Source organism: Hemicordylus capensis, chromosome 3 (genome assembly GCF_027244095.1).
Source record: "Hemicordylus capensis ecotype Gifberg chromosome 3, rHemCap1.1.pri, whole genome shotgun sequence".
Classification (NCBI taxonomy): domain Eukaryota; kingdom Metazoa; phylum Chordata; class Lepidosauria; order Squamata; family Cordylidae; genus Hemicordylus; species Hemicordylus capensis.
The window spans coordinates 36,911,580-36,938,868 of record NC_069659.1 but is presented as its reverse complement, the minus strand read 5'-3'; the positions used below and the strand labels follow the sequence as shown (position 1 = coordinate 36,938,868).

The following is a 27,289-nucleotide window of genomic DNA, read 5'->3' as shown; positions in this document are numbered from 1 at the left end:
GCCTTTTAAAATTTTAAAATTTTGATCTGATCGTAACTGATTTTTTAAAAAATGTTTTTAAAATGGTTTTATATTGTATTTTGTATCCCCCCCTCTTTTTTGTCTGTTATGATTTAATGTGTTGTGTGTTTTAATCTCATGTTTTAAAGTGTTGTAAGCTGCCCTGAGAACAATTTGCTATGGGGCAGCTAACAAATAAAGTTGTATTTTTTATTATTATTATTATTATTTACTATTATTATTTATTCACACAGTCAGACAGGTCTTATTGACTGGTTTGTTTTCTCCAGACATTGAGTCCTTCCCAAGGACCTGGGATGGCTGAATTTTATTGTCAATGTTGTTGCTGTTGTTATAGATATTGTCACAGAATATAGGCTGTTCCCAGTAAAGTTGCTTTTTGTAATTGGCTGATGGTGATTTCTGTGGCCCCTATGGTGTTGAGGTGCTCTTCAAGGTCTTTTGGAACTGCACCCAGGGCGCCAATTACCACTGGGATTATTTTGGTCTTTTTCTGCCACAGCCTTTCAATTTCAATTTGTAGATCTTTGTATTTGGTGATTTTTTTCTATTTCTTTTTCTTCTATTCTGCTATCCCCTGGTATTGCTATGTCGATTATTTTAACTAATAATAATAATAATTATTATTATTATTATTATTATTATTATTATTATTATTATTATTCCGAATACTAGGAGAAAGAGAGAGCTAGAAAGAGGAGGCATGGCAAATGAAGCAGATTAGATGAGCTCAAAAGAGGAAAGAGGTGTGAGAGAAGAGGTAAGAAGGCCAAGCCAGAAAGTGATGCATTAGTCCAGGGGTGGAACTTCCGGTGTTCAAATGCGTTCTGTGAATGCCCGTCATTGTGCTCCCCGGAGCTGCCAGGGCGCCACCATCCCCTGCTGCCTGCTTGGTTTCCGTGAGCCCTCCTTGCCACTACTGCCTCCTCCTCCTCTCCCTCCTTCTCTTTCTGCCAGCTCCTCCTCCCACCAGCCCCACTGCTGCCATTACCCAGTGCTGGTTGTTGCAGTGAGCAGGGGAGATGTGATGTTTTCTTAAGCAAGAGAGGAATCATCCCATCCCCTTATTTCCTGCCTTAAGAACCTGCCGGGAGACATTTCCTGTCTTAGAAAGGACGAGTGAAGGGATGGGACCACATCCCCATGCTTGCTGCCGCAACAGCCAACATTGAGTAATGGCAGCAGTGAGAGGAGCGGGGAGGTGGCAGTGACCAAAGGAGGTGGCAAGGCAGGGGCAGAGATGAGGGGCTAGTGCTGGCCCCTACATACAAATGGCAGGGGTGATATGAGAGGCAGAATATAGGCCACTATGGGGCTTGCTATGCCCCTGCATTAATCAATGGCTGGGTTAATATGTAATGCAGAACCCGAGATTCCTCCAGCGTGTGATAAGAAGGAATCCAGAAGTTTGATGCTGCCGATAATCACATATGGTGGCTTATTGGAGGTAGCCAAGTTGAACCAGAGGTATGCTCCCTTGGCTGCACCTCCCAGCAAGGCCCTGGATGCTATCCCAGCCAGCATTGCAATGCCTTTCAATTGGCAAGGTTTCCTCCCTTCGGCCGCATCGCAGCCATTCGTCCTGAAAACAAAGGAATGAACCAGAAGTTCAAGTAGAGCGTGGGTTCAGACATCATGTGGACCTCAGTGGCAGCAGCACTGGATTTGGCAAGCCAGGTTCAAATCTTGGTTTGAGGCCCTGTGTGAACCTCAGGTTCCTGCCTTGGAGTGCATTCAGACAGTCATAGACAAATTGGTTATTTACTTACTTACTTACTTACTTACTTACTTGCTTACTTGACATATTTATATACCGCCCAATACATACGTCTCTGGGCAGTTTACAATAAAGCAATACAAACAAAACAATAACAAAGACATTACAAGACAATACAAACAAAACAAAATAAAAAGGTTAGAAACATTACAATTTATTTAAAATGTAAAACAATTTTAAAAACTATTAAAATCGTATCTGATTAAAAGCCTGGGTGAACAGGCTTAGCAACTTTGCAAATAAGTTCCACATTATTTGTGAGCACACCCCATGTAAGAGATAATGAGAGAGTAAACATGAATTCTCTGGAGCCATTGCATGCAGCTGTTATCTGTGGCATAATGTAGATTGGATTGAGGTATTATTGCTGGTCTTGCTTTGTTGCAGCAGTTATTTATTTATTAATTATTTATTTATTACATTTATAAACCGCCCCATCCAGAGGCTCTGGGCGGTGTGCAACAACTTTTTAAAGACATAAAACCCACAATTCAAACAATGCTAAGAACAATATAAAAACAATTCAAAAATGATCGAAACTATTTAAAACCAATTAAAACACATTTAAAAACAACAACAACTGGTTGAACTAGAACAGTCATTTCTCCATCTTTTCAGACCCAGGACCCCTCCTAGCTTCAGTGTGGGTGGGGATCACTTTTAATGTTTGGACAATACACTCCCATCTTCTTGCATCTCTCTCTCTAGAGTGATCAGATTCAATGGAAATGGCTCCTGTACCATTAATACTTGTGTAGAAGAGATCATTTTGGTAGATGCAGCCTTTCATGCAGGGATGAGAAAAGCGATGCCTGCTAGAATTCCCTCTTCTACTGGCCTATTAAAGGTAAAGGGGGCCTTCCTGCTTTGCATCTGGGCACCCTCTTTTTGTCTTTTTTAAAAAACCTTAAATAGAGTCCATAGATAAAAATAACAGTGATGCCATTGCTGCAATCCACCTCAGGTCATGACATGGCAGATGTGAGGGCTGAAGACCAGTGGATTAGAAAACATTTTGTTTTCTTCCTAATTTTGTGGTGAATCATATGCTGGGAATTACAGCTTAGGGCCATGTTTGTGCAGTTGGGATTAGTGGGGCCAATGTGGCAGAAAGCAGACAGGAAGTGAGAAGAAAGAGAACAAGCCACAACTCAGTGGTAGGTCATGTATCTGTAAGCAGCAGGTCTGAGGTTCACTTCCTGGCATCTCCTGATAGGGCTGGGAAAGACTCCTGCCTGAAACCTTGGAGAGCCACTGCCAGTCAGTGTAGATAGTACCAAGCTAAATGGACCAATGGTCTGACTCAGTATAAGACAGCTTCCTAAGTTCCTGTGTTCTAGTTCAGGGATTATCAACATTGGGTCCCCAGATGCTTTTGGACTTCAACTCCCATAATCCCCAACCAAAGGCCATTGGGACTGGGGATTATGGGAGTTGAAGTCCCAAAACATCTGAGGACCCAAAATTGAGAATCCCTGTTCTAGGTGACTAGGGTGCAATTGCTCAAATGCTGAGAGTTGCGCAGACTCAGCTGTATGACAACATGGCTGTTATTTCCAATGGCACAACTCCATCTGCACAACTTTTGGCAACGACTCAATTGTTCAAAATACAGCATTAACTATTTGTAGAAATAATTTAACTTTTTTAATGTATGCTTCTACGGCGGCCAGAATATTATATGCACAGAAATGGAAGACTAATGAACTGCCTTCAAAAGAAGATTGGCTGATAAAAACTTTAGAATATGCGGAAATGGCAAAACTTACAACACTGATTAGAGACCAAAGTTTAGAACGTTTCAAGGAAGACTGGAAACCCTTTTTGGTTTATTTAAAGAATTATTTCCCTACTATGGATCTTACAGCAGGATTTGAAATCTGAAATGCAGGTTGGGCTGATTAATGGTGGTGGAAGGTTTAAATTTGTATTTGTGTTTAATTAATATTACTATAAGGGTAAAATTTATAGTTAGTATCACGAAAAGAGGTGCGCGGGAAGTCAATTTGTGTTCATTATGATTGTGATGATTGTTATGGTTATTATTATTGTTAAAACTCAATAAAATTTGAACTGAAAAACAAAAACAAAAAACAAAATGCGGCATGAACAATGCCTTAGGACCATGCATTAGCATGGCCGGAGCTCTTACCACCCAGGGAACACTGCACAGCATCTCAACCAGTGTGTCTTGATGCAGTGTTGGTACTCTGCCATTCCTGTTCACACTCACCACTGCCATTAGAGTTCCTAACACTGAGCAAATAACAATCACATTGGCAATTCCAAACTTTTGAATTGTCTGAAGACCAATTCAGATCTTATGGTCACTGTGTGGAAGACTTTGAAATGCTTCTGCACAATGCCATCTCCAAATGCCTTAACCTTTGAAAGGTGCTCACCTCTTTATAAACCGTGATTGAATTACTATAGATCCGCTGTCATATGGATGCAAGTCTAGCGGCCTACATGTAGCAACCGTAATGTTTGAACCGACCTCATTTGTGCCTTTCCAGTCATCTGAGATACAACTGATCGATGGTGCACAGTATTGATCATACAGATCTGCTGCAATTTGACATGTATCCCATTTTAAATTAGCCCAGTTTGGCATTCATACAGCCCTAGCCCTAGACAGCAGATGCAAGTATTGTTAAGAGAGGAAAGGAAAGCAACCTGCTTATATTATTAATGAAACTCGCTTAGTAACAATGCTTTGACTTGTGTTCTTGTCATACCTTGAACTAGAGCTGTCAATCATCTTCATTTCCCCCCTAGGGCTGTCAATCATCTTCATTTCCCCCTGCTTTTTAAAGGCTCCTGGCAAATTTATTTTGGATACTTTCTGAACAGGTGCTTCCTTTATGCTGTGAATGGTTTAAGTGAGAAACTTGCTTTATGTCCGGAGTTCTCAGCTGAAATCACAGCGCCGTCTGACACATGCGCTTGTATGTTTACTCATCTGTGCTAATGCTGACAGCAGATTCCCACAGTTGGCCTGGATTGGACACAGAACAGATGTTGGGGATTATGGGGAAAGATTCAGAAAGGCTTTGGGCCTGTATGTTTGCGGAAGTAATTCATTGTGGAGACACAGACGGGGCCTGCTGAACCTCTACTCTAGTGTTCTTGAAAGGGCTGCAGTGGAGCTCCCTTTAAATACCCCAAACCAAATGTTTTTCCTGATAATGTTAATTAGAAGGAAAACATAAATCAGTGCCATAAAGTGTACTGAAGCTTAGAGCTATCAGATTTCCACCTCCTTCTACTCCTTAACAAAGCCCCGAAATTATTCATTACTTAAGAGCCACAGTCACTTCCTACATCCAGATTTGCAGTTTCCTGGGTTAAAATTTTAGAGACTTTAAAAAGTAGTAGGACTGTGGTTAGATTGAGACACTTGGTCTATGGATAAATCTAGACAACTGACATGGGTTGCCTGAAGAATCCAGTAGCACACAGGAGGGAAAAGCACCATGCCAACAGTTAGGTAGGAAGAAAGGAAACAGGGACGGAGCTAAGCTGTTTAGAAATCAAATATTGTGTCCTGTAAACCACTTCCTCTGAAGAAGAGTTTTACTCGAAACATGTCAGGATCTACTCTTTAATAAACTGTATTGTGCCATTTCAGTTTCCTTCGTTCCTACCTGAAAAATCCTGTGCATGGTGCAGTCTGATGGTTTCATGTGTTTGGCAGTCTAAAAGGATCTTGCTTGTAAAGCATGGTGTTATTGGATTTCATCATGTGATAGATGGCTTCAGGCAGCCCGCTTCTTTATGGGTAAAAGTCACTATACAAACTGGTGCCCACATTGCAGGAAATTGAGTTTAACATTTCCTTCTTGTAGGAAGGAGGCAATGGACTAGTAATCTCACAAGTGGTTAACAATTAACTGGTCATTGTTTAGCTGTTCTGTTGATTGTCCAGCCTGTTCTGTTTGGTGTCAGATTCTGAAACCAATTAACTTCATATACTCTTAGTTGGATCATTTCAAGGGGGTGGGAGGTTGCTTAAAGGTCTAGTGTTGATTGCAGAGATCAAGCAATGAAATGGAACTTGATGGCTGGTGAGGAAGTTGGGTTTTGATTTTGCTGCTGTTGCTTATAATTCCAGATGAGCCCCCAGATATGGGATGGAATATTGCATTTACAAAGGACAGAGAGAAAATGGTACACCATTTTTAATACATACTGGCCAACATCCTCATTAATCATGTTCCCACATACCAGGAAGACGCTTGCCCATCATGGAGAGCTTCTCGAGCTCCACCATGCTTATCATGCGTGTTTGCGGGTGATTTTCACAGATCTCTCTTTCTCTAAGTGAATATGTCCCTAGAATATGTCCCTGAGGGCTGCACAACTCTCAGGGACATATTTTTGAATTGTGCAGGGCACTCCTGGAGGAAGGAGAAATTGGCAAAAAAATGCCCCTCCCCTTGTATGATAAACACTGTGGTCAGGAATATTTCCACAGTGGGAATGCACACAGGCACACAGTTAGTGAAATTGTTGGCCATTGTAGCAATAGCAATAGCAATAGCACTTACATTTATATACCGCTCTATAGCTGGAAGCTCTCTAAGCGGTTTACAATGATTTAGCATATTGCCCCCAACATTCTGGGTACTCATTTTACCAACCTCGGAAGGATGGAAGGCTGAGTCAACCTTGTAGCTGTAGAGGTGCGATTGTAATTTCAAGCAATATAGCAAGGAATATGGAGAAGGGTGGTGAATGGGACCTCTGTTATCTTCTCTGCTGTGCAATAAAAATTGAAGTGACATTTCCTGGGGCTTCTCAAAAGCTAAGCACAATAATAAAATCTAATAGAAACAGTACAAAAGAAACAGAATCATGAATGGAATGGTGCATATAACGCCAGATTCATTTCTGTTAAGCATTGGTTCAGTTTCATTGAGCTTATGGGACATCCAGGGTGTTCTCACATATTATGCTTGGTGGATGTCCAGATAATGATAGCTCTTTGAACACATGTGGTTGCCAGGAATAATGTTGTTTTTCTTAATTGCATAATTTCTCCCCGACTTCCCTCTAGTGCAGATGCCATGGGTTCTGAGGAGCACTGTGAGTGTGACTGTGACTGATCCAGAAACCTTTTGGTGCCGTGTTGGCTAACTATCATATTCAAAGGAACCACTATGAACTTCTGGAATACATAAGAGAGATGAAGCAAAAATGCTACATAAATTAGTTTTTTTTAAATTTCAAACTTTTCAAACTTTTATAAATTTTTCACAGTCCTCATTTCAATACTAAACTAGCTTCATTAGCTGAAATTTTACTTGTGTCTCATGCTCCGCTCATAAACTCTGGGTTAGATTCTGGCAAACATATCCACCATTTACCAGTTTTCGAGGACTCTTCCTTTTGAGAGAGCTTGTCTGTGGGAATTCTGTAGAACATTATCTGGAGCCTGATCTAGAGCAGGAGTGGACATGCTGGGAGCTACTGGGAGCTCCCAGACTTATCTAAGGTGGCTCCGCAGGCATATAGTCTCACTTTGCCCTCCTTCCCTTCCAGTCAATACTGCACATCTGATTGGCTGGGTGATTGGAGGTGTGGCCACACCATTTTAAGAGTCTCTCTCTCTCTTTAAGCGATCAGAGTTTGTTTTTTATTTTCTCTCCCATTAATTTATCTCCAGGTTCCTCTCTTGCTTCCCTTCAGTACAATTTTGCAGGAATTCAAGCATTTTGATGTTAAAATCACTGTAAATTATTGCACAAGCTGCTGTTTTGTGACTAATTCAACCTCCCTATACTGCCATTTTGCAACTGGCTCCACCTTCCCAAGCCACTGTTCTATGCTGAAAGAGGTCCCACTCACCGCCCTTCTCCATATTCCTTGCCATATTGCTCTTGATGATTCTTAGTGGCCCTGCATATCTGTTTGAATGTACACCTGCACATTTAAAATGATAGTGGCCAAAAACTGCACTAACTGGAAGCTCTAGCAAGAACAACTAGAAGCCTTACGTCTTTCCATCCCTGATCTAGAGCTTAATCAGTGGCAAAGCGTGCACTCAGGTTCTCTAGCTAGCACACACCTTTTCATTCACCACTGTGACCTCAAGGCACTTTCCAGATTAGACCCTGCAACAGTGTCACATCGTATCTCGGAAGTGTGCTTCCACGCTCCCTGCATTGTGACACCGCAATCCCTACATGGACAGCAGGGAGCTGTTCACATTTCTAATGCCTTGTTTTGAATTTAATCTCTGAGATATAGTGTTATGACATCATCTATCTGGCGTAAAAAGGTTGCTGTTTTTTCGGGTTGTTAGTTTCTGCGAGACTGCTCCCCCTGCTGTTTATGTTTCAAATGTGACTTAGCTGAACAGAGGCATTTTGCTGCTGTTGAGCAGCTAGTCTGGAAAGCACCCAGGCTAGAAGTATGTGCGATATCTGTCTGAATACACCTGCCAATCAAATGGACTGACATTTATAATGAGGCGGAGAGAATGGGAACTGTGATCCACTACTCTTCTCTTGTCCCAGACTGATGATTGGCATGGTTAAAGCTGGTAACACCTACTGTTTGGCTGAAGAGGCACACACATCTTCACACAATTACTGGAGCTTGGTTTATGGGCAGTCCCTGACAATGTAGATTGGGGGAGACCTGTGTGTGCAGAAGCTCCATGTGTGCATTAGAACCAGTAGCGTAGCAACATTGGCGATGGTCCATGTCCAAACTTTTTGCTGGGTCGCCACCGCCACTGCCCCCGCTCACTTGTCACCTCCCTGTCACCTACCTGCCAACCCCTACCCCCTGAATCACCCGCCACCCGGGCTGTGACATCACCATGCCATGGCTAGGAAAGCTTTGCAAGCTGGCCTGTGTGCAATAAACATGGACTTATTGTTGCTGCCACCAAAGTGGCAGGTAATCTGGGAGGGTAGGGGAAGGAAGGCAGGTGAGAGGGGGCAATAGGTGAGAGGCCTTCAGCAGTCCCTCTTCTCAGGGGGCCCAAGACAGCCCATGTTCATCAAACACATCTGCCCAATTACAGCTACGCCTCTCAAAGGTTGTCTCTGGATTTGGGACTGCGGTGTCTCTTTCTTCCTCTCATCTTGCCTAAAATGTCTTGGAAAACGCTCAGTGCAATTTCTCCCCTGCCCCCACTCCCCTGTTAATATAACATACAGATATCAGATCATTTCAGTATCATTATTCACTCTGTAGTCTTAATTTGGCCCATTCGTGCATTGATACAGCATTTTGTATTACTGTACTAGATATCTTCATTGGGAACCCATGGCTTCTATTCAGTATAATTACTCCCTGTGAGCCTTTCATTCAAAGGTGGGTTTCTGTAAAATTTAATTATTTTTTCCCCTGCAGCATATATGATAAAGGGATAACTGTTATATAAAACCAGCTTCTGTGTGAGACTGGTTGCTTGTGAAAGCTGCCATAGATCCAACTACCACTGCAAAAATGATGATAGCTGAGGGTAACTTGAATGGCCTCTTCATGTCATAAATTATATGTGCAGAGAGGCAGTTGACATCAGAAGAGTGACTAATGCATGTAGCTTTGCTCCATTGTCTGTTTCATCAGAATTATGTTTTCCAGATTTGTGATATATTTCTCGCTATCTTTAGCTTCTTTTAAGACAATAATATGCTACCTACTACATCTTCTTTGAACATGGACTCACAATTAAACCAGTAAGAATGACTGTAACCTGTTGGAGTCCCCTGGATAACTTTGAAAATGAATTATTTTGTTTCTGCAGCAATTTCAAGGCCACTAATGAGTAAGAAATTGCATTTCCTGCATTAAATTTTTATTATAAAGTACCCTGTTGCCTCACTCTGACATCAATGGTAGCAGTGCAGCCTGATTACATTCTTTACTCTCTGTTATTTGAGAAATAATGGGAAATTGGCACAAATAATCCCCCAGTCTCATCAGTGTTTATGTTTATTATCAACTAGGCAGATTAACTAAATATGGTTTTTATTGACCTAAAGGTTAATATTGGATAAAACATTTAAGTATCCTTGAAGGATGCTTTTGAACTAAGGCTGTCCACTAATTAAATAATGTGAGTTGATTAGTCTTATGCATTTTAACAGATTTATCAGTTAATTCATTTGTTATATTTAAATAAATTTGCATATTGTCAAACCTCAAGATGCCTTTTTGAGATACTAAAGGAAGTGTAATATATTTTAGAATGTGTTAAACAGAAGGGTGCCCTTCAAGTTCGAAGAAAAGGACAAATACAATGAGGCTGTTCTTACAATCAGCCAAAACTGGGCCAAGGAAACCAAGCCTGGTCCTGGTGGATCGTAAGTAGCCACGTGGCTCTCAATGGCAGCACAGCGGCAAACCTGCCAAAGAGGCCCGCCACTAAGTCAGGGTTAAGGGCATGAGCGAAATGATCCTGTGTTGGTGCCGTGCAACTAGGGTTGCCAACATTTCATTGCCAGAATGAGGAACACAAGTTCCAGAATGAGAAACACAAGTTTGTGGGGGCTGGCTGGGGGCGGGGGGCTGGGAGGTGTATGCAGTGTTAATCAAGAGCCTGAGTATCATTGACGTATATGTAATTGAATTATATACTATTGAATAAATGAGGGACAAATGCTGTCCCTATAGGGACCAACCTTTCATCCCTGAAATGAGGGACATCCTGCGTGTTGAGGGACAGTTGGCAACCCTACGCACAACACAGCAGCAGCTTCCCAGCCAGTGCCATTATGGGAATTCCGAGGGCCAGGGCGACGCGTCTTGGCCCCTGGCCCTCCACGCTGCCAGAGGAGGCAGCTGCTCATCTGGGCACATGATCTCCGCACCCAGTCCCAGACCAGGGATCGTCTGCAGGAGAGGTATGCTTTTTAGGCTTTCTCTCCTTGCGGCCTCAAGTCCTTTCTCACCGATTGTGAGAAAGGGCTCATTAATTTCTTTTTCAGCTGCTGCTACATTTGCACACCAGACTTAAAACAATTTCAATACTGAAGCAAGTGTGCCTTTAGCTCTCAGCTCCACCAGTTAAGATCCAATGGTACATTCACATTTCTGTACAATTCACACTTCTGTCATGCTAAATAGCCTTGCAAATTGGCCCCATGTTCAAAAGGTTCTCCTTCCTGTATCTGAAACATGTCAAGTAGGACTTCTATTGTCTTTCAAATATATTCTGACATAACTGAATTCAAATTCCATTTTAAAAAACAAACTGTAAACTGGGCAACTTCTTTATCCGGGAGGTTTATTCTGCCTTAAATGTATGTTGTTATCCTGCCTTGATTGCCCCACTTCTCTAAGCAGTGAGAAGTTCCTTGCAGGGGGTTGCAGTGCATCTTAGGTTCTGGTTTCCCTTGGAAGGAGAGGTCACTGGAGTCATATGGTGTCTTTGTAATATTTGCTTTATTTATACAAATGTACAGATTGGGCAAGTTGGAGAGTATTCCTAAAAGTCAGTGTCATGGACCAGGGCTTATTTTATGCATTCCTGGGATGTGCCCTCAGTAGAGAGATTGTTCTGATCCCCATTTAGGAGCATGCTGCTCCTTCAAGGCAGGCTGCCACCAGTTGAAGACTGATCTAAAGCCACTGACCACCCTTGGATACAGCTTCAACAAGCTAGAACTGTCTGGCTTGGGACTTGAAGGCACTGTACAACTGGAGTCCACACAACCAAGCTCTAGAAGAGCAGCCGGTCACAGTCAGCAACAGTTTACATCAGTTCCCAAGAACAGACCTTGTGTCTAGTGCTGCATCTCCTCAACCTAGCGGCTTCATTTTAGCCTCCAAAAGTCAGTCTCTCTTTCTCTCTTTCTGAATCTTTCTTTCTTTGCCTATTTTTCTTCACTGACCACTCATGCCTCTCACTGGTGGGGGAGAAAGCAAGGAAGGCTCAAAGGAAGGAGATGATTTAATCTTACACTTCTCTCAGGTTGGCATGACTGCCTTCCAGACTTTTGGTGGTTCTTAATGGCCCTACATGTCTTGGAACCATCAGCACCTCCTTCCGAGGCACCCCTTGGCATCCTACACTCTCAGCCAGTACTTAACTTACAAAAGAATTTGCTGTCCAGCTAACAACCCACCGTTTGGCTTGCGTTTTGTAGCATTTGTCTTGCAGAGTATTATGCATACTGTAGGTGGGGAGACCACATGTGTTATTTCCAAAATAATATTAGGTGTTAGTATATGGTAAGAATGTGTCTGAGCATGATACCATCTTAAAAAGAGTCATAGGAGAATGCCAACAACACATACCATCATTCTCATAAATGCTTCCCTATATCCTTTTGCCTGATGCTCCAGCTCCAGTTAGCTGTATCAATCCAAATTTTCTGGAGGTGCTGTATGTGAAAGGGCACCTTTGGATCCAACCTGATATACTTCCCCATACCTTTTTTGAGATTTCATATTTGACACCCCTCTTCCAGTGAACTATCTAGTAATTCATCTAGAAATGGGAAGGCCTGCCCCAATGAAGACAACAGAAAGGAACACAAACTCTGGCAAAAGAAATGCAAGAAGACAATAAGGGAGGTGAAAAGAGAGTTTGAGGAACATTTCGCTAAAAGCATCAAGCGGAATAACAAAAACTTATTTAAATACATCAGAAGCAGGACGCCTGCCAGGGAGGCAGTTGGGCCATTAGATGAGGGAGTGAAAGCGATTATTAAGGAGGATGTGGAGATTGCAGAGAAGCTAGATGGGTTCTTTGCATCTGTCTTCGCAGCTGAGGATACTGAGAGGACTGACAAAAGGAAGTACTTTATCAGACAATGAACAATCAACCTATGGAATTCTCTGCCCCAAGATGTGTTGACAGCCAACAGCCTAGATGGCTTTAAGAGGGGTTTAGAGAAATTCATGGAAGACAAGTCTATCAGTGGCTACTAAGAGGACTATGGGCCACCTCCAGTCTCAGATGCCTCTAAATATTAGTTGTAGAGGAGTAGCAGTAAGAGAGAGGGTATGTCCTCAGCTCTTGCCTGTGGGCTTCCCGGAGGCATCTGGGATGCTGGACTAGATGGGCCTTGGGCCTGATCCATCAAGGCTTTTCTTATGTTCTTAATTGTTCCAATTTTCTGTTAAATTAACCTTCCCTCCCCCCCCCCTTTTAAAGAAAAACAGCCTGTTATTTATATCATCATCATCATCATCATTATGCAGTTTTTAAACCTGTTGCACCCAGTGTTCCCTCTAACAGGGATTCCCAGATGTTGTTGACTATAACTCCTATAATCCCCAAGCAAAAGCCATTGCAGCTGGGCATTCTAGGAGTTTTAGTCAGCAACATCTTGGAATTCCTGGTTACACCAGCAGTGACTCTTGACAAACTGTTTGGGGGAGCAAATAATATTATTGGGGAAGCAAGGATTTTGCAAGACATTACATACTTATATGTTTTTTTATTTACCTTCTTAAGGAAGCTTGCTTGACATTATTCAGAAAATAGATCCGATTCCTCTTTGAAAATACTGTCTTTTTGGATTAGGCCAAACTGTCTACTTTCCAGGCTAGTTTTCTCTTCCTGTCCAAGAGCATGTGGCAAGAAAGACTGAGGTGGGGAGAGAGGTCAGTACCAGGTCAGCTGAAACCTGCAGAGAAGATGGGCCAGAACGCCACTGCAGGCATGGTCTCATCCAGCCCAGTTCCTGGCCAGGAAGGAAGACGAGGGCTTGACCGGGCTCCTGCGAGCCTGAGTTGTCTCCTGCCTACCTGGCTGCTTGTTCTGAGGTAGAGGAGTGAGTGAATGAGGCTTCTTTAAACAACCGAAGTTTTTTGAAATAATCAGTTCAAGCTATAGGGCCGTACATTACTATGAGATTATTGTTCACACTTTGCTGTAAGTTCCAGCCTGTTGGGTAAGGGAGCAAAAGGGGGAATGGGAAGTATTTTTTCAGGGAGCAGCCCTTACCCCTTGGAATCATCCCTGTGTTATACAAAAAGCAAAAAATGCAAGCATTTCACAGGCCTGCTGTAACTTCTCAGGATGTTGCATGTAATTGCTACAAACTACCATTAGGTGATCCAATGGTAAGTTTATCCCATTGGTTGGGGAAACTAAAGTTGGATTATCGCCATTCTTCCTATTCCTGTTTTTCAAAGTAGATAATATAACCCACACCTGTGAGACAAAAAGAACCTTTGGGACAACCAAAAGGGCTGGAAGGGGAAATAAAATGAATCCTTATTGGATTTTGTCTCCTATAGGGATTTATTTATAATTGCCAAAACCTAAAAAATTAAAAAAGAAAGAAAGAAAAGGAAAGAAAATCTTGAGATATTATTTTATGTCCCTCATGGGTGGGTTTTATAGCAAGCTAGTCCTTTCCTGTGTATTACTATGTAAAAACAGATGTCCTGAGAACATGGCTGTTCCCTCTACCTTGGTAACCAATGAAACAAAACCTTTGAGGAACTTATTAAGAAATGACACATCTTTCTTTTCGATTCAGCAGTGCTCTTTCCCAGGCTCTTCATCTTCTTCCTGGCTTGCTTGTGGATAAACTAGTCCTATGAAGTGACTTGAGCTTTTGCCTTCAGTGATCTCATAAAATTCAACTTTAGTTAAAAACTGACAAAGTGCTTCTTGATGTGTTTTCTGTGGTTTTTATTCTGAATTTTCAAAAATGGCTGTGTGTTACAAGCATTTTCAGTAATGCATCCTTTCAAGGTATTGGACACTGTTCCAAATCTTTGGGCTGTAGGAGTTGCACAGTTACACTACAATCCATTTTTTCCCATTACAACATGTGTGTTTCTGGCCTCGCAGGTGAAGGAGAAGACCATGGTTAGATTTGTGAATCTAGCAGAAAGAATGATATAGGGAACACAGCTTTATTTGACATCTTTATGGTTCAGAAGAAACATAAATAGATAATATGGTTCTGTTTGGAGATAAAAAATATATACCTTCTGCAGATTTAAAAGGATAGACTATCACTTTGACAAAATGTGAAATAAAAATGTGCCATTCGGAAGCAACATTCTCATATTCCTCCAAAAAGGAGAAGCACTACATTGGAACTGGCCCATCAAGCATGCATTAAAAACTGATCGGACACAGGGCCCTGGCATCCATTTTCTGTATGTGGAGAGGTACAGGAACAAGCCTTAAACTCATGCCTCCCCACCCTGGGCACAGGGCATTTAATTTAAACTGGGGTTTGTATGCCTATTGACCTGCAAGTAGACCCCACTCCCTCTACCATTTAAAAAAATGGTGGACAGATCATATGGGTGCGGTGCAATCTAATTACCTGTTAGAGTAGGTGCTTAATTTAAGTCCTAAATGCTCAACTACGTGTGGGGCATGTATATCAGGGTCATAAATGAACCAACGAATAATTTAGTACTGTCCAACATCACAAATTTATCACTTCTTTGCCATGTGATGTGGTGATGGCCACCAGCTTGGATGGCTTTAAAAGGGCCTTAGACAGATTAATGGTGGACAGGTCTATCAATGGCTACTAGTCTGGTGGCTGTGGGCCATCTCCAACCTCAGAGGCACAATGCCTCTCAATACCAGTTGCAGGGGAGCAACAGCAGGAGAGAGGGCATGCACATACCTCTTGCCTGTGGGCTCCCCAGAGGCATCTGGTGGGCCACTGTGTGAAACAGGATGCTAGACTATATGGGCCTTGTGCCTAATCCAACAGGGCTGTTGCCACTTCGAGACTCAAATGCACCCTCTGCTGAAATAAGAGCCTCCTCATCTCTGACAACTATTTAAAAGTCTTTAAAGACACATTTATTCACCCAAGCTTTTAACCAGACTTGTAGTTTTAAATTGTTTTAAGGTTTTAATTTCTGATTTAATTAGTTTGCAATTCTCGTTGCAGGCGAGCAAAGAGAGAGGGCTTGCCCTCACCTCTTGCTTGTGGGCTTCTCAGAAGCATCTGGTGGGCCATTGCGTGAAACAGGATGCTGGACCTGATAGGCTTTGGGCCTTATCCAGCAGGGCTGTTCTTATGTTTTATGTTGCTGTAAACCACCCAGAGACCGAGGTTTGGGGTGGTGTACAAATATGATAAACAATTTTTTCCCCAGCTGGGGCCACTTTGACAAACAAACAAACAAACAAACAAACACAACCCTTCAATTTGAGCTCCATTTCCTACTGTGCTGACTTCCGCATAGTACTGCATGTTCCTCTGTGCTGGGAGGGCCCTTTAGGAATGATGGAGCCCTCTCTTTAAAGCTCTAGGGGGAAGTCTCTGAGAAGGGCTGCATTTCCCAGCATTCTGTGCACACCTCCCAAGATGGTGCAGGGGCTCAGGAGGGCTCCATTTCTCTCAAAGGAGTCCCATGTGCACTGGGAGAAATGCAGCACTGTATGGTAGGAATGGGTGCCTCCACCTGGTACCAGAGGGACTGTGCAGCAGAGTATTAACCTTTTAGCCAAAGCTTCATACAGGCCCAATAAACAATTAGACAGGGAGCCACACTTAGGGTTGATGGGGACCACCACTGGTTCTCCAGCCGTATGATGAAGAACACCAAGCTAAACATTCAACTCATTGCCAAGAGCCAATATAAACATCCCACTGGCCATACTTGTGCCCCTGTAAGCATTCTATGTTGTTGCTGTCTCAGTTGCATAGGTTTACCTAGTCTGTGTTAGCACACCAGTGTTAGTAGCAAATCTGCTGGGTCCAGAGACTATTGACATGACGCTGTGCAGGCATGGGTTGTAAGAGCATTTAAAGGAGAGCACAGGTGCAGGAAACACATTCATGGTTATTATGTACTTTGCCCATGACTGGTGTGCCATACAAATCAGGCTTGATTTTATCACAAAACCAGCAGCCCTGATCTGCAAGCATGAAACTACTATGCAAATGGCCTTGATGGGTGTGGACAATTGTTCACTATTTTTCCGGAGAAAATCTACCAGACCCATTCAAGCCATTTCCCCTGAACGTATTGAGAAGCAGCTACTTTCACAAACTGGTCTGGAAAACTTCTCTATTGTTTGGGGCTGAATTTATGTCATGTAAGCTGTATGGTTCTGCTGAATTCTAAGCTTGGAGCATGTTTACTTCTTGTTCCAGTGAGTACCAAAGTATCCATAAATGTCTTAGCACATAGTCTATCTTATCTTCAGTTGCTGTAGAAGATTTACCACTGCTCCCCCGTTCCAGCAATAGCGTGAAGGATTTAACATCAAAGAACTGATAAATGCATTGAAAAGCACCTGTCTCACACTTGTGCTGCTATGACAGCTTTGTTGCTAAATACGGTGGAATTGTGAAGCGGCCACCAGCAAAACATCCAAATAAATCTGTCATACCATAGGATGCATCAGTCACAGTAACCCAAGGATGCATTAAAATCTATTCTGAGTTATCCAGCCTGGGTGCCATGGTACCATACGATAGATAGACTCAAATCCTTCGTTGTCCAGTCAAATAGCAGTTAGCTAGAGGCAATATTCTTAGTTGGGAGACCAAAGAAGCTGCTGGAGAATTGTGTTTTAGAGAAAGAGGTATTGATGGCAGTGGGTGACAGAATTCTCACTAAAGTAACACAGGACTACTTTGATTAGGTGCGATTTTTTCCTCCTGAAGTGTTAAAACCAGTGGCATAGCCACCTATGGACAAAGGGGGACAAATGTCCCCGGGCCTCTGGGGTTGGGAGAGGAGAGCTGGTCATGTGGTAGCAAGCATGACTTGTCGCCTTAGCTAACCAGGGTCCACTCCAGTTGCATATGAATGGGAGACTGGAAGTGTGAGCACTGTAAGATAGTCCCCTCAGGGGATGGAGCCGCTCTGGGAAGAGCAGAAGGTTCCAAGTTCCCTCCCTGGCTTCTCCAAGATAGGGCTGAGAGAGATTCCTGCCTGCAACCTTGGAGAAGCCACTGCCAGTCTGAAAAGACAATACTGAGCTAGCTAGACCAATGGTCTGATTCAGTATATGGCAGCTTCCTATGTTCCTACGTTGGGGGAGCCACAATAGCAGCCCCTTCCACTCCCCCCAGGCACCCCTTTGTCCGCCTCCCACACCCAGCTGGCAAATGAAGCGCTCACCAGCCGGGAGGGCAAAGCATAGCCCCTTGCCCGCTCCTATCCAGCCAGTGAATGGAGCACCAGCTGGGCGTTTTCTTTCTCTCTCACTCTTGGAGCAAGGGAGATAAACCAAGTAGCTAGCTGGCCCTTCGCTGTCAGGCATGGCCAGCACCCGGAAGGGGGACCATGCAGCCTCCTCTCCTGCTCTTTCTCTGCTGGCACTGCATTGCCAGTTAGGTGCCTTATCTCAGTCTCAGTCTCTCTCCTTTGCTCTAAACAGGAAGAGAGGCTGCCAACTGGAGTTTGTCCACAGGCCACCAGCGAGCTCTCAACATCCTTGGTTAAAACCAGGAAGTTTTGATTGCACAATGTCACTGAAAACTCCCAAGGGAGTCACTACAGTTTTTAATAATTATGATGATGGGGAAACACATGGCAGTAAAGGAGACAACAGGTGGTATGCTGTGAAAGCCGCAAACGCCCTGAGACACTTCTGTGATCAGTCAGGAAGAGTTCATTTAGGCACAAAAACTCTGTGGAAAGATCCGAAGCAAAACCTCATAACCATGTACAATCACTTACCTGTGTCTGAAATTTGTCCTTGAGTTTCCTGCCCATTAGACATACTCTCCGGCGTTTCACAGATGAAAATGCAGAGATGTGGACACATCTTCTGCACTTACATTATCACGATTCTCACCTGAGCACTGCCTCCACAGACTCAGTATTGCTAAAATCTGTTCTTGACTCACTATGTTCTGTCAGTTTATCCTCCTGCTTGAGCCTCTCTGCATTAGTTTCTGAAGTATGATGGGTTAGTAAATTGAGCATAACAATTTCTTTTAAAAAAACCCCACTTAAACATGTTTTGCAGAACATTTAACCTCATTAGATCTGATTGCATTATTAGCCGCTCCTCAAACCTCAAAGCCACCTAATGGCACAGCAGGGAAATGACTTGACTAGCAAGCCAGAGGTTTCCCCTTCAAATCCCCGCTGGTATGTTTCCCAGACTATGGGAAACACCTATATTGGGCAGCAATGATATAGGAAGGTGCTGAAAGGCATCATCTCACACTGCGTGGGAGAAGGCAATGGTAAAGCCCTCCTGTATTCTACCAAAGACAACCACAGGGCTCTGTGGTCGCCAGGAGTTGACGCCAACTCGACGGCACACTTTACCTTTACCTTTACACCTCAAACACAGTCAGCAACCTTTGCTATCTGGATAGGCTTAGGGTTGGAAATAAAACGACTGCATTCGAATGCACATATGCACGCACTAAAAACATTTTTTTAAAGGCATCCCTCAAATCCCCAACACCTCCCCCCCGAAGACAAACGAAGGGTTGGTTGACCAGTTTAGTCTAATTATATAAATTGGTTTGGTTTTTATATATTGTACTGTTTTGATATCATACAGAGGCGATTCTCATGATCACCCAAAAGCTGGCTAAGGGAGCCTGGCCCGCATTTGGGCGATCGTGTGCTGCAACGGGAGCTGCGTGGATCCTGGTAGCTAGCTGCCCTAAATACCCCTCCACTTAGCCAAGGTTAATGTAGCAAGCGCTCTGTTAACCTTGCCTTTTTGCTCGTGTGTTGCTGCAGCACTTGAGTGGACCCCCAACTGGGAGGCTGTAAGTAGCCTTCCGGGATCGGGGGTCTTTCCGGGATCCTGGAACTTCAGGGGGGTGCGCGGTCCCTGATCCCCACATCCCCCACCAGCTCCGTGACAGAGCCGGCAGTCGTGTGGGCAGCCAATCCAGCCACCCAGGGCTGCCTTCCGATCATCTGTGGGGAGAGTGGGCTCAGCCCGCTCTCCCCGCAAACCCCTTTACGGCTCCTCTCCCTGATCATGAGACTTGCCTCACGGTGTCCTGAAGGCCTATTGGGTCCGAAGATAAGAGATACATTTAAATAATAATAGTAATAATAATAATGGCTGACATCCTAATTAAAGTTGCATCCTTAAAAGGATGTGCTCATCTATAGCGTCCCTATTTCTGAAGCGCAGTGTCTTTCCTCTGATATCCCCTTCGTCCAGGAGCACTCGGTGTAGCGAGAAATCACGCCCCTGAGGTTGTGAAGCCCTCAGAGATATAATTTCATACTGCACAGGGTGCTTCTGGGGCAAGGGGAGATAAGCTAAAATCTCCTCTCCCACATGCTGCCCCCTCTGCTTCAGAAGCAAGGGTGTTATCCCTGCATATGTGCCTTTTTTGGCTGTGTGTGTGCAGCTTTGGTTATGATGTCATCCAGTAATCATAATGGGATGGTAGGGTTGTTGCTATACCTTTATATAGTATCAGCTATATCCTTGGCCACCTAATGGAGCAGCAGGGAAATGACTTGACTAGCAAGCCAGAGGTTGCCGGTTCGAATCTCTGCTGGTATGTTTCCCAGGCTATGGGAAACACATATATCGGGCAGTAGCAATATAGGAAGAAGCTGAAAGGCATCATCTCATACTGTGCGGGAGGAGGCAATGGTAAACTGCTCCTGGATTCTACCAAAGACAACTACACGGCTCTGTGGTCACCAGGAGTCGACACCAACTCAGCGGCACACTTGATATCCTTGGGAAAGAAATCACAAGATTGATCAATATTACATAATCAATTAACAGTGATGTCATCGTAAATTCAGAAGTGCAGGTGCTCTCCATGACAGTCCCCATGGCCATGGCTATGCCAATAGCCAGAGAAGCTGAGAAGTACCAGAGCTCCACTCCATCCCTCTGCCTCCCCCCTCCACAATAGACCCCTGTCTATTAAGGCATTTAAGAGAAGGCCTTCTCTGTTATGAGCCCCACCGCCTAGAGATCATTCGGGAAGGTCCATCTGAAGTTGCCACCAGCTTAGTGGCAACTTAGGTGGCTACTTAGGTGGCTACTTAGGGATGGGCCTTTTCCATCGCTGCCCCAAGGCTTTGGGGGTGCTCTCCCGGCCAGAAGAAGAGCATCCCCATCTCTGACAGCTTTTTAAAGGGCTGTTAAGACGTATTAAGATGTATCCAGGCTTTGAGTTTGACTTATAGAATTTATCATTATTTTAAAATTGTTTTAATGTTTTCATTTTTGTTTTAATCTTCTTTTAAGATGTGAGATGCGAGTTTGAGAAGGTATATAAATATGCTAGCCAAATAATATAAATAAATATAATTTTGTATACAGTCTTATTTACTATAACCGTTTTTAGCAATGTTGCCATCCTACCCTCTCTTTTCAGCCAACCACCTACACACGGTAATATGATAGTGATTAATGCCATATTTATTGCTGCATCTTTACAGGCAGGAATGGTGCTGAAAAGTGGATACTTCTGGCTCGGTTTATTTTTGGTGCCCACCGCGTGCCTTGTTAAAGATGTGGCGTGGAGAGCGTAAGTTGAACAAATGCAATCTTTATTATGCCTCTTCTGGAAAACATTTTTAATTTTAAAGAATGGAAATCTCTTTTAGTGAAACAACCATGAACCTTTATCAGGATGAAAAAGTCTAGCTGAAGATCTGTTGAAACACTGGCTGTAGCAGTTCTGCAAGATGTTTAACCTGGGCGTTTTTCACACAAGGCTCTTAGCTCGCATCTCCCCCGTAATGGAGGGTATTCACATACAGGCCAGATTTACCCCAAAGTCCCTGCGAGCAATTGGGAAGAACCTCACACACGATTCGGGTTTTTCATTGTGCGTTAGAGTGTAGCTGATTTATATCCACTTTTTGTGTCAGTTTTGGGGGGCAACTTCAAACTTGCAGTAAACTCACGGTAAAGCCTGCTGTGTGAAAAATGCCCTGCTATCACAAGCAATACAATGTTCTAGTAGCAGTGATATTCATGAAGACCAAAGGGCTGTTCTCACAACGCTAAACAGGGTCGGAGGAGCATCCAGCCAGGGTAGGGGAGCTGTGCTCACTCCAAATCAGCAGCCATGTGTTTGCAAAGATCAAAGGAGGAGGAGGGGAGAGTGATCATGTGAGAGCCGGGAACTGGGTAGGATGTGTACGGCCAACCCACATTCTGTCTCCAGCATTTTATCGAGGGTGGCTGCCCTACCAAGCTGCCCTACCCAGCACCTTGCTTCCATATGATCGCTGTCCCCTCCTCCTTCCTTGATCTTTGCAAACACACGGCCACTGATCTCCTAACTCCAACCCTGTTTAGGGTCGCGTGAACAAGCCTAAAGTGTTGTAAAAAGATTGAATGGATGTGTCCATCCCTATTAGAAAGAGCAATATTATCTGCTATGCTTATTGTGACAAAGGGTTACATAGCAGACTAGTTCTTTATGCCACTGGTAATATATATATACAGCAGCAATCTCATCTCTATATAGATGCAACACTTTATTTTCCTAACCATCGCAATTCCACTTTCAGATCACTATCAACACTCAGATGCCAATAACACTGCTATAAATATGGCTGTGAATGTCACACAGGTCTAGGCTGATGCTTAATAACTGTTAACTTCTATTGCTTAAGCAACAAAATATTAACATGAAAACCCCAACGAAAGCCTTGTTTGCTTCTGGTTCCCTTTTTCCCACCAGAGGACTTGTTCCTTTGCTATGGTTTTATCTGAACTAGACAGAATGTCTTTAAGCCCCATGGCTGTCATTGCTTCTATTTCAAGGAATGTGTCAAAGTCCTTCTTGATAGATTGAACAACAGACTTGCCAACTGCTGCAATGGAATGAGGGGGCTGAGCATAAAAAGGGTTACACGTGTGGTTTGTGTGTCATGAAACCCAAATACCAAGTATTCTAAAGCACAATGGAATAATCTCATGGCAAGATACATATTTAGCAAGTCTTATGGATGGACCATCCACTGGCAGATCTTCCTACCAACACTCCCAGCAAGACGAATTTTTGGCATTAGGTCGCTAGTGGTGGATTGTCTTGTCCTTTCAGCCTTCAGTTATTTTTCACTCCATCCATTGTGAGATGGGCCTTGGCAGAAGGAGCAAAATGTTGCCATGGAGGAACCAGCTCCTCTTTGATCCCTTCCATTGGACTTTTTTTTTTTTTTGCACATGCATGCAGACTGGAATAAGAAGGTGAAGGCACAGTATCCCACCAGTGGCTGTTGCTGGTTTCTACCTTGTTAGCCTACTTTCCAATAGGCTTATGAGATCACCCGGCATTTTATGTGTGTGTCCGTGTCCCCCCCCCCCCCCTATGAACTTCTCAACATCTGGACCAATATGAACCAAATCAGGTACCGTTGTAGGGACACATAGGGGCACCTCAACGGCATCGTTTGTGATGATGTCTTCAACCCCAGTCCAAGATGGCAGACGCGTAATCTTTTGAGGCACAAGTGGGCTAACTTGTGAACCACTTAACCAATTTGAACCAAATATGCTACAGCTGTAGGGACACATAGGGATGCCCAGATGGCGTGGTGTGTGATGACATCACCCATTCCATTTCAATATGGCTGCCTTGTGAACATCCGAGGTACAAGCAGGCTAATTTGTGGACTGTCTAACTGATTTAAACCAAATTGCATACAGTTGCAGTGAGTGACACACAAGGACACCTCAGTGGCATCGTTTGTGATGATGCCATCCACCCCGATCCAAGACAGCGGATGTGTAAACTTTTGAGGCGCAAGTGGGCTAAATTGTGAACCACTTAACTGATTTGAATCAAATTTCCTACAGCTGTAGGGACACATAGGGATGCCCAAATGGCATGGTGTGTGATGATGTCATCCACTTCAATTCAAGGTGGCGGCCGCACAAACATCTGAGGCGCAAGCAGGCTAATTTGTGGACTGTCTAACCCATTTGAACCAAATTGGATACAGTTTCAGTGAGTGACACACAGGGACTCCTCAGTGGCATAGTTTGTGATAATTTCATCCACCCTGATTCAAAATGGTGGCCGCATAAACTTTGGAGGGGCAAGTGGGCTAACTTGTGAAACTCTTAACCAACTTGAACCAAATTTGCTACAGGTGTTCGGACACGTAGGGACACCACAATGGCATAGTTTGTGATGATGTTATCTACTCCAATCTAAGATGGTGGACAATTACACTTTTGAGGCGCAAATGGGCTAACTTGTGAACTGCTTAACCGATTTAAACCAAATTTGCCACAGCTGAAGGGATACATAGGGATGTCCAAATGGCTTGGTGTGTGATGATGTCATCCTCTCAAATTCAAGCTGGCAACCGCGTGAACATCCGAGACACAAGTGGGCTAACTTGTGGACCGTGTAACCAATTTATACCAAATTGCATACAGCTGCAGTGAGTGACACACAGGGACACCTCAATGGCATTGTTTGTGATGATGCCATCCACCCTGATCCAAGATGGTGGACGCATACACTTTGGAGGTGCAAGTGGGCTAACTTATGAACCGCTTAAACATTTTGAACAAAATTTGCTATAGCTGTAGGGGCACATAGGGACACCTCAGTGGCGTAGTTTGTGACAATGTCATCCAACCCAATTCAGTTTGGCGGACACATAAACTTTTGAGGCGTAAGTGCAATAACATGTGGACAGTGTAACTGATTTGAACCAAATTTGCTACACCTGTATGGACACATAGAGATGTCCCAGTGGTTTAGTTTGTGATGATGTCATCCACCTTGATCCAAGATGGTGGACATGTGAACTTTTGAGGCACAAGTACACTAATTTGAGGACTGCTTAACCCATTTGAACCAAATTTGATACAGTTGTAGTGATTGACACACAGGGACACCTCCATGGTATCATTTGTAATAATGTCATCCACTCCCATTCAAGATGGTGGATGCATGAACATTTGAAGTGCAAGAGATCTAACTTGTAAACCTTGATTTGAATCAAATTTAGCCCAGTTGTAGAGACAGTGGGACTATTCTCATGATTAACAAAAATCGGGCTAGGATTGCCTAGCCCGATTTTTGTTAATCGTAAGAACCACTGGGCTCGGAAGTGAGCCCGTTGGTTCTTGAGCGGCTAACCCACTCAAGTAGCCTGCCCTTTAGCCCAGGTTTGCAGAGCGAGCGCTCCACAAACCTGGGCTATCTGCTCATGAGTAGCCGCAGCGCGGCTCTGTGCTGTGGCTACCTGCGAGTAGACCCCCGACCAGGAGGCAAAATGCTGCCTCCTGGCTCCAGGGGTCTCCCCAGTATGCTCTGCGCACTTGCACAAGGCACACTGGGGCTTCCGGGGGCCATGCGGTCCCCTCTTTCCCCAACCTCCACTGGCTCCGTCACGGAGCCAGCAACCAGCACTTTGGCAGAAAGCGGGACTCACGGATCGTGAGACCTGCCTCAGTGAAAGGGAAGTAGGCTGATTAGTTCTTACTAGAACAACTTGTGTTTCTTTTAGATTGTGAGCCTTTTTGGAACAGGGAACCATCTCATTTATTGAGGCTGTTCTCATGAAAAGGAAAAACTGGACTAAGGGAGCCTAGCCCGGTTTCTCCTGGCCATGTGCTGCAGTGGGGGCCATATGGCTCCCAGCAGCAAACCGCCCAAAATGCCCCTCCCCTTAAATGAGGTTAGTGGATCGAGCACTCTGCTAACTCCAGTCTTCTGATCGTGAGTTGCCACAGTGTGGCTCTATGCTGCAGCGACTCGCATGGAGACACCCAACCAGGAGGCTTCAGCAAGCCTCCCAGTGTTGGGAGGTCCCCCCAGAATGCATCCTGGGCAGCCCCCAATCCCCGCCACACATACCGGCTTTGTGACGGAACCAGTAATCATATGGGCGGCCAATACGGTCGCCCAGGGCAAGCTCCCTGCTCATCTGTGGGGAGAGCAGGCTAAGCCCGCTTGCCCCGCAGAGCCCATTTAGATCGTACACCACTTTGAGAACACACTATGTACACCACTATGAGAACATTTGTTCATAAGAGATAGATAGATAGATAGATAGATAGATAGATAGATAGATAGATAGATAGATAGATAGATAGATAGATAGAGTTGGAGGAGGAGGAGGAGGAGGGAAGGCGGAGTTGCCTCTGTTTGTTACTGTGCAGGGTGATGATGTAGGAGGTTGGAGGGAGGGAGGGAGCCAAACTCCTTTCAGAGCAAAAGCTGATTATTATATATTACTAGCAACTACCCACCATTATGACATAATGAAGGTCTTGTATGTTGCAACGACTCCTGGTGGGATGAGTCCATTGGGCATTTTTATCAATGTCAAATATCAAAAAGTGATATTTAAGTGATATTGGAATATCAATATCAATATCAAAAAGTGACCTAACAAATAACATAGGTCGGGAGAGCCTATTGTATTCAGGATGCTTAGGATCACAGCCATACACACAGGGTAACTAGATAAATTGTCAGCCCAGTGGTCTATACTTTGGATCTCTAATCACTTAGAATTTTCAGTCCACCCCTAGGCTCTGCTCTCTCAATCCCTCCAATTTTTGGTTGTGTTAAAACCACATTTTTAAAAAGTTAAAACCACATTTTAAATTACCATTTTTTAAAAAGTTTCCAATTAAAAGTTATTAATAAAAAGCTAAAAACTGAGAACTATAAACACTAAATAACCTACCAGAGATAAGCAGCAGATAAAACATTTAAAAGCCTCTTTTAAAAGATGTATTTTTAATTGTTCTTTAAAAACACTGAGGGAGGGAACATGGCGAAGCTCTTCGAGAAGGGTGTTCCAAAGCTGAAACTAAAAAGGCCCTGTCTCTAGTCCCCACCAACCAAAAAGGCCCTGCCTCTAGTCCCCTCTCTGTTAGTGGTGGGGCCATGTTCAGGGCCTGAGATGATGATCGGAGGGCCCTGGCAGATTCATATGGGCGAATGCGGTCTGACAGGTACCCTGGCCCCAAGCCATGTAGAGTTTTAAAGGTCAAGACCAGCACCGTGAATCAAGCATGGAAGCAGACCGGTAGCCAATGAAGCTGACACAGGATGGGTGTGACACTCATGAAGCAACTTGTGCCGAGTGTGACACTCATGAAGTAACTTGCACCCACAAGAAGCTCACCCTACCCAGAAATCAACTTTAGAAACACCTGTGAAGTTTTGGGATCTACATCTCTTATAGCAGGGATCAGCAACCTATGACATGGGTGCCCAAAGTGGCACACGAAATTATTTTGAGCAGTGCTCTCGATGCTGGGGAAATGGACTGCTATAGTGCCTGTTGCCTGCCTCCGTCTGGTGGGTCACTGCCTGCTGTAGCAGCCAACAGACATCCAGGATTGGTGGCAGAGGTTTCTCTGGCTGTGCCAGCTGATTAGCTCTCTCTCTCGCATGGACACATTCATTTTTTCCAGAATGTGTGCATTCAAGAGAGAGAGCCAGTCAGCTTGCTCAACCAGAGAGGCTGCCGCTGTCAATCTTGGATGTTCGCTGCCTGCTACCACACACATGCCACCCGGAGGCAGGCAGCGGGGCAATGGCAGGTCTTCCTCGCACATGCACTCTCTCCCCCCTCTAGCAATGAACTTCTGTGCTTTGTCTGGTCTCAAAAATGGAGGAGGCAATGCTCAAA

At 44.0% G+C, this 27,289-nt stretch overlaps 1 protein-coding gene across 13 annotated transcripts in view; it reads left to right on the top strand.

Moving 5' to 3' along the window:
* The window catches only part of ATP8A2 (ATPase phospholipid transporting 8A2), a 595,211-nt gene that overhangs the window by 522,827 nt on the left and 45,095 nt on the right, over positions 1-27,289 (top strand). For 12 of the 13 annotated variants that reach the window (XM_053308077.1, XM_053308075.1, XM_053308074.1 and 9 more), the window contains one exon: positions 21,104-21,192. In XM_053308077.1, coding sequence (XP_053164052.1) covers positions 21,104-21,192 — 89 coding nt within the window. Of the gene's footprint in view, positions 1-14,259; positions 14,380-21,103; positions 21,193-27,289 lie in introns of those variants that run through there. The other variant, XM_053308086.1, reaches the window with a different exon arrangement.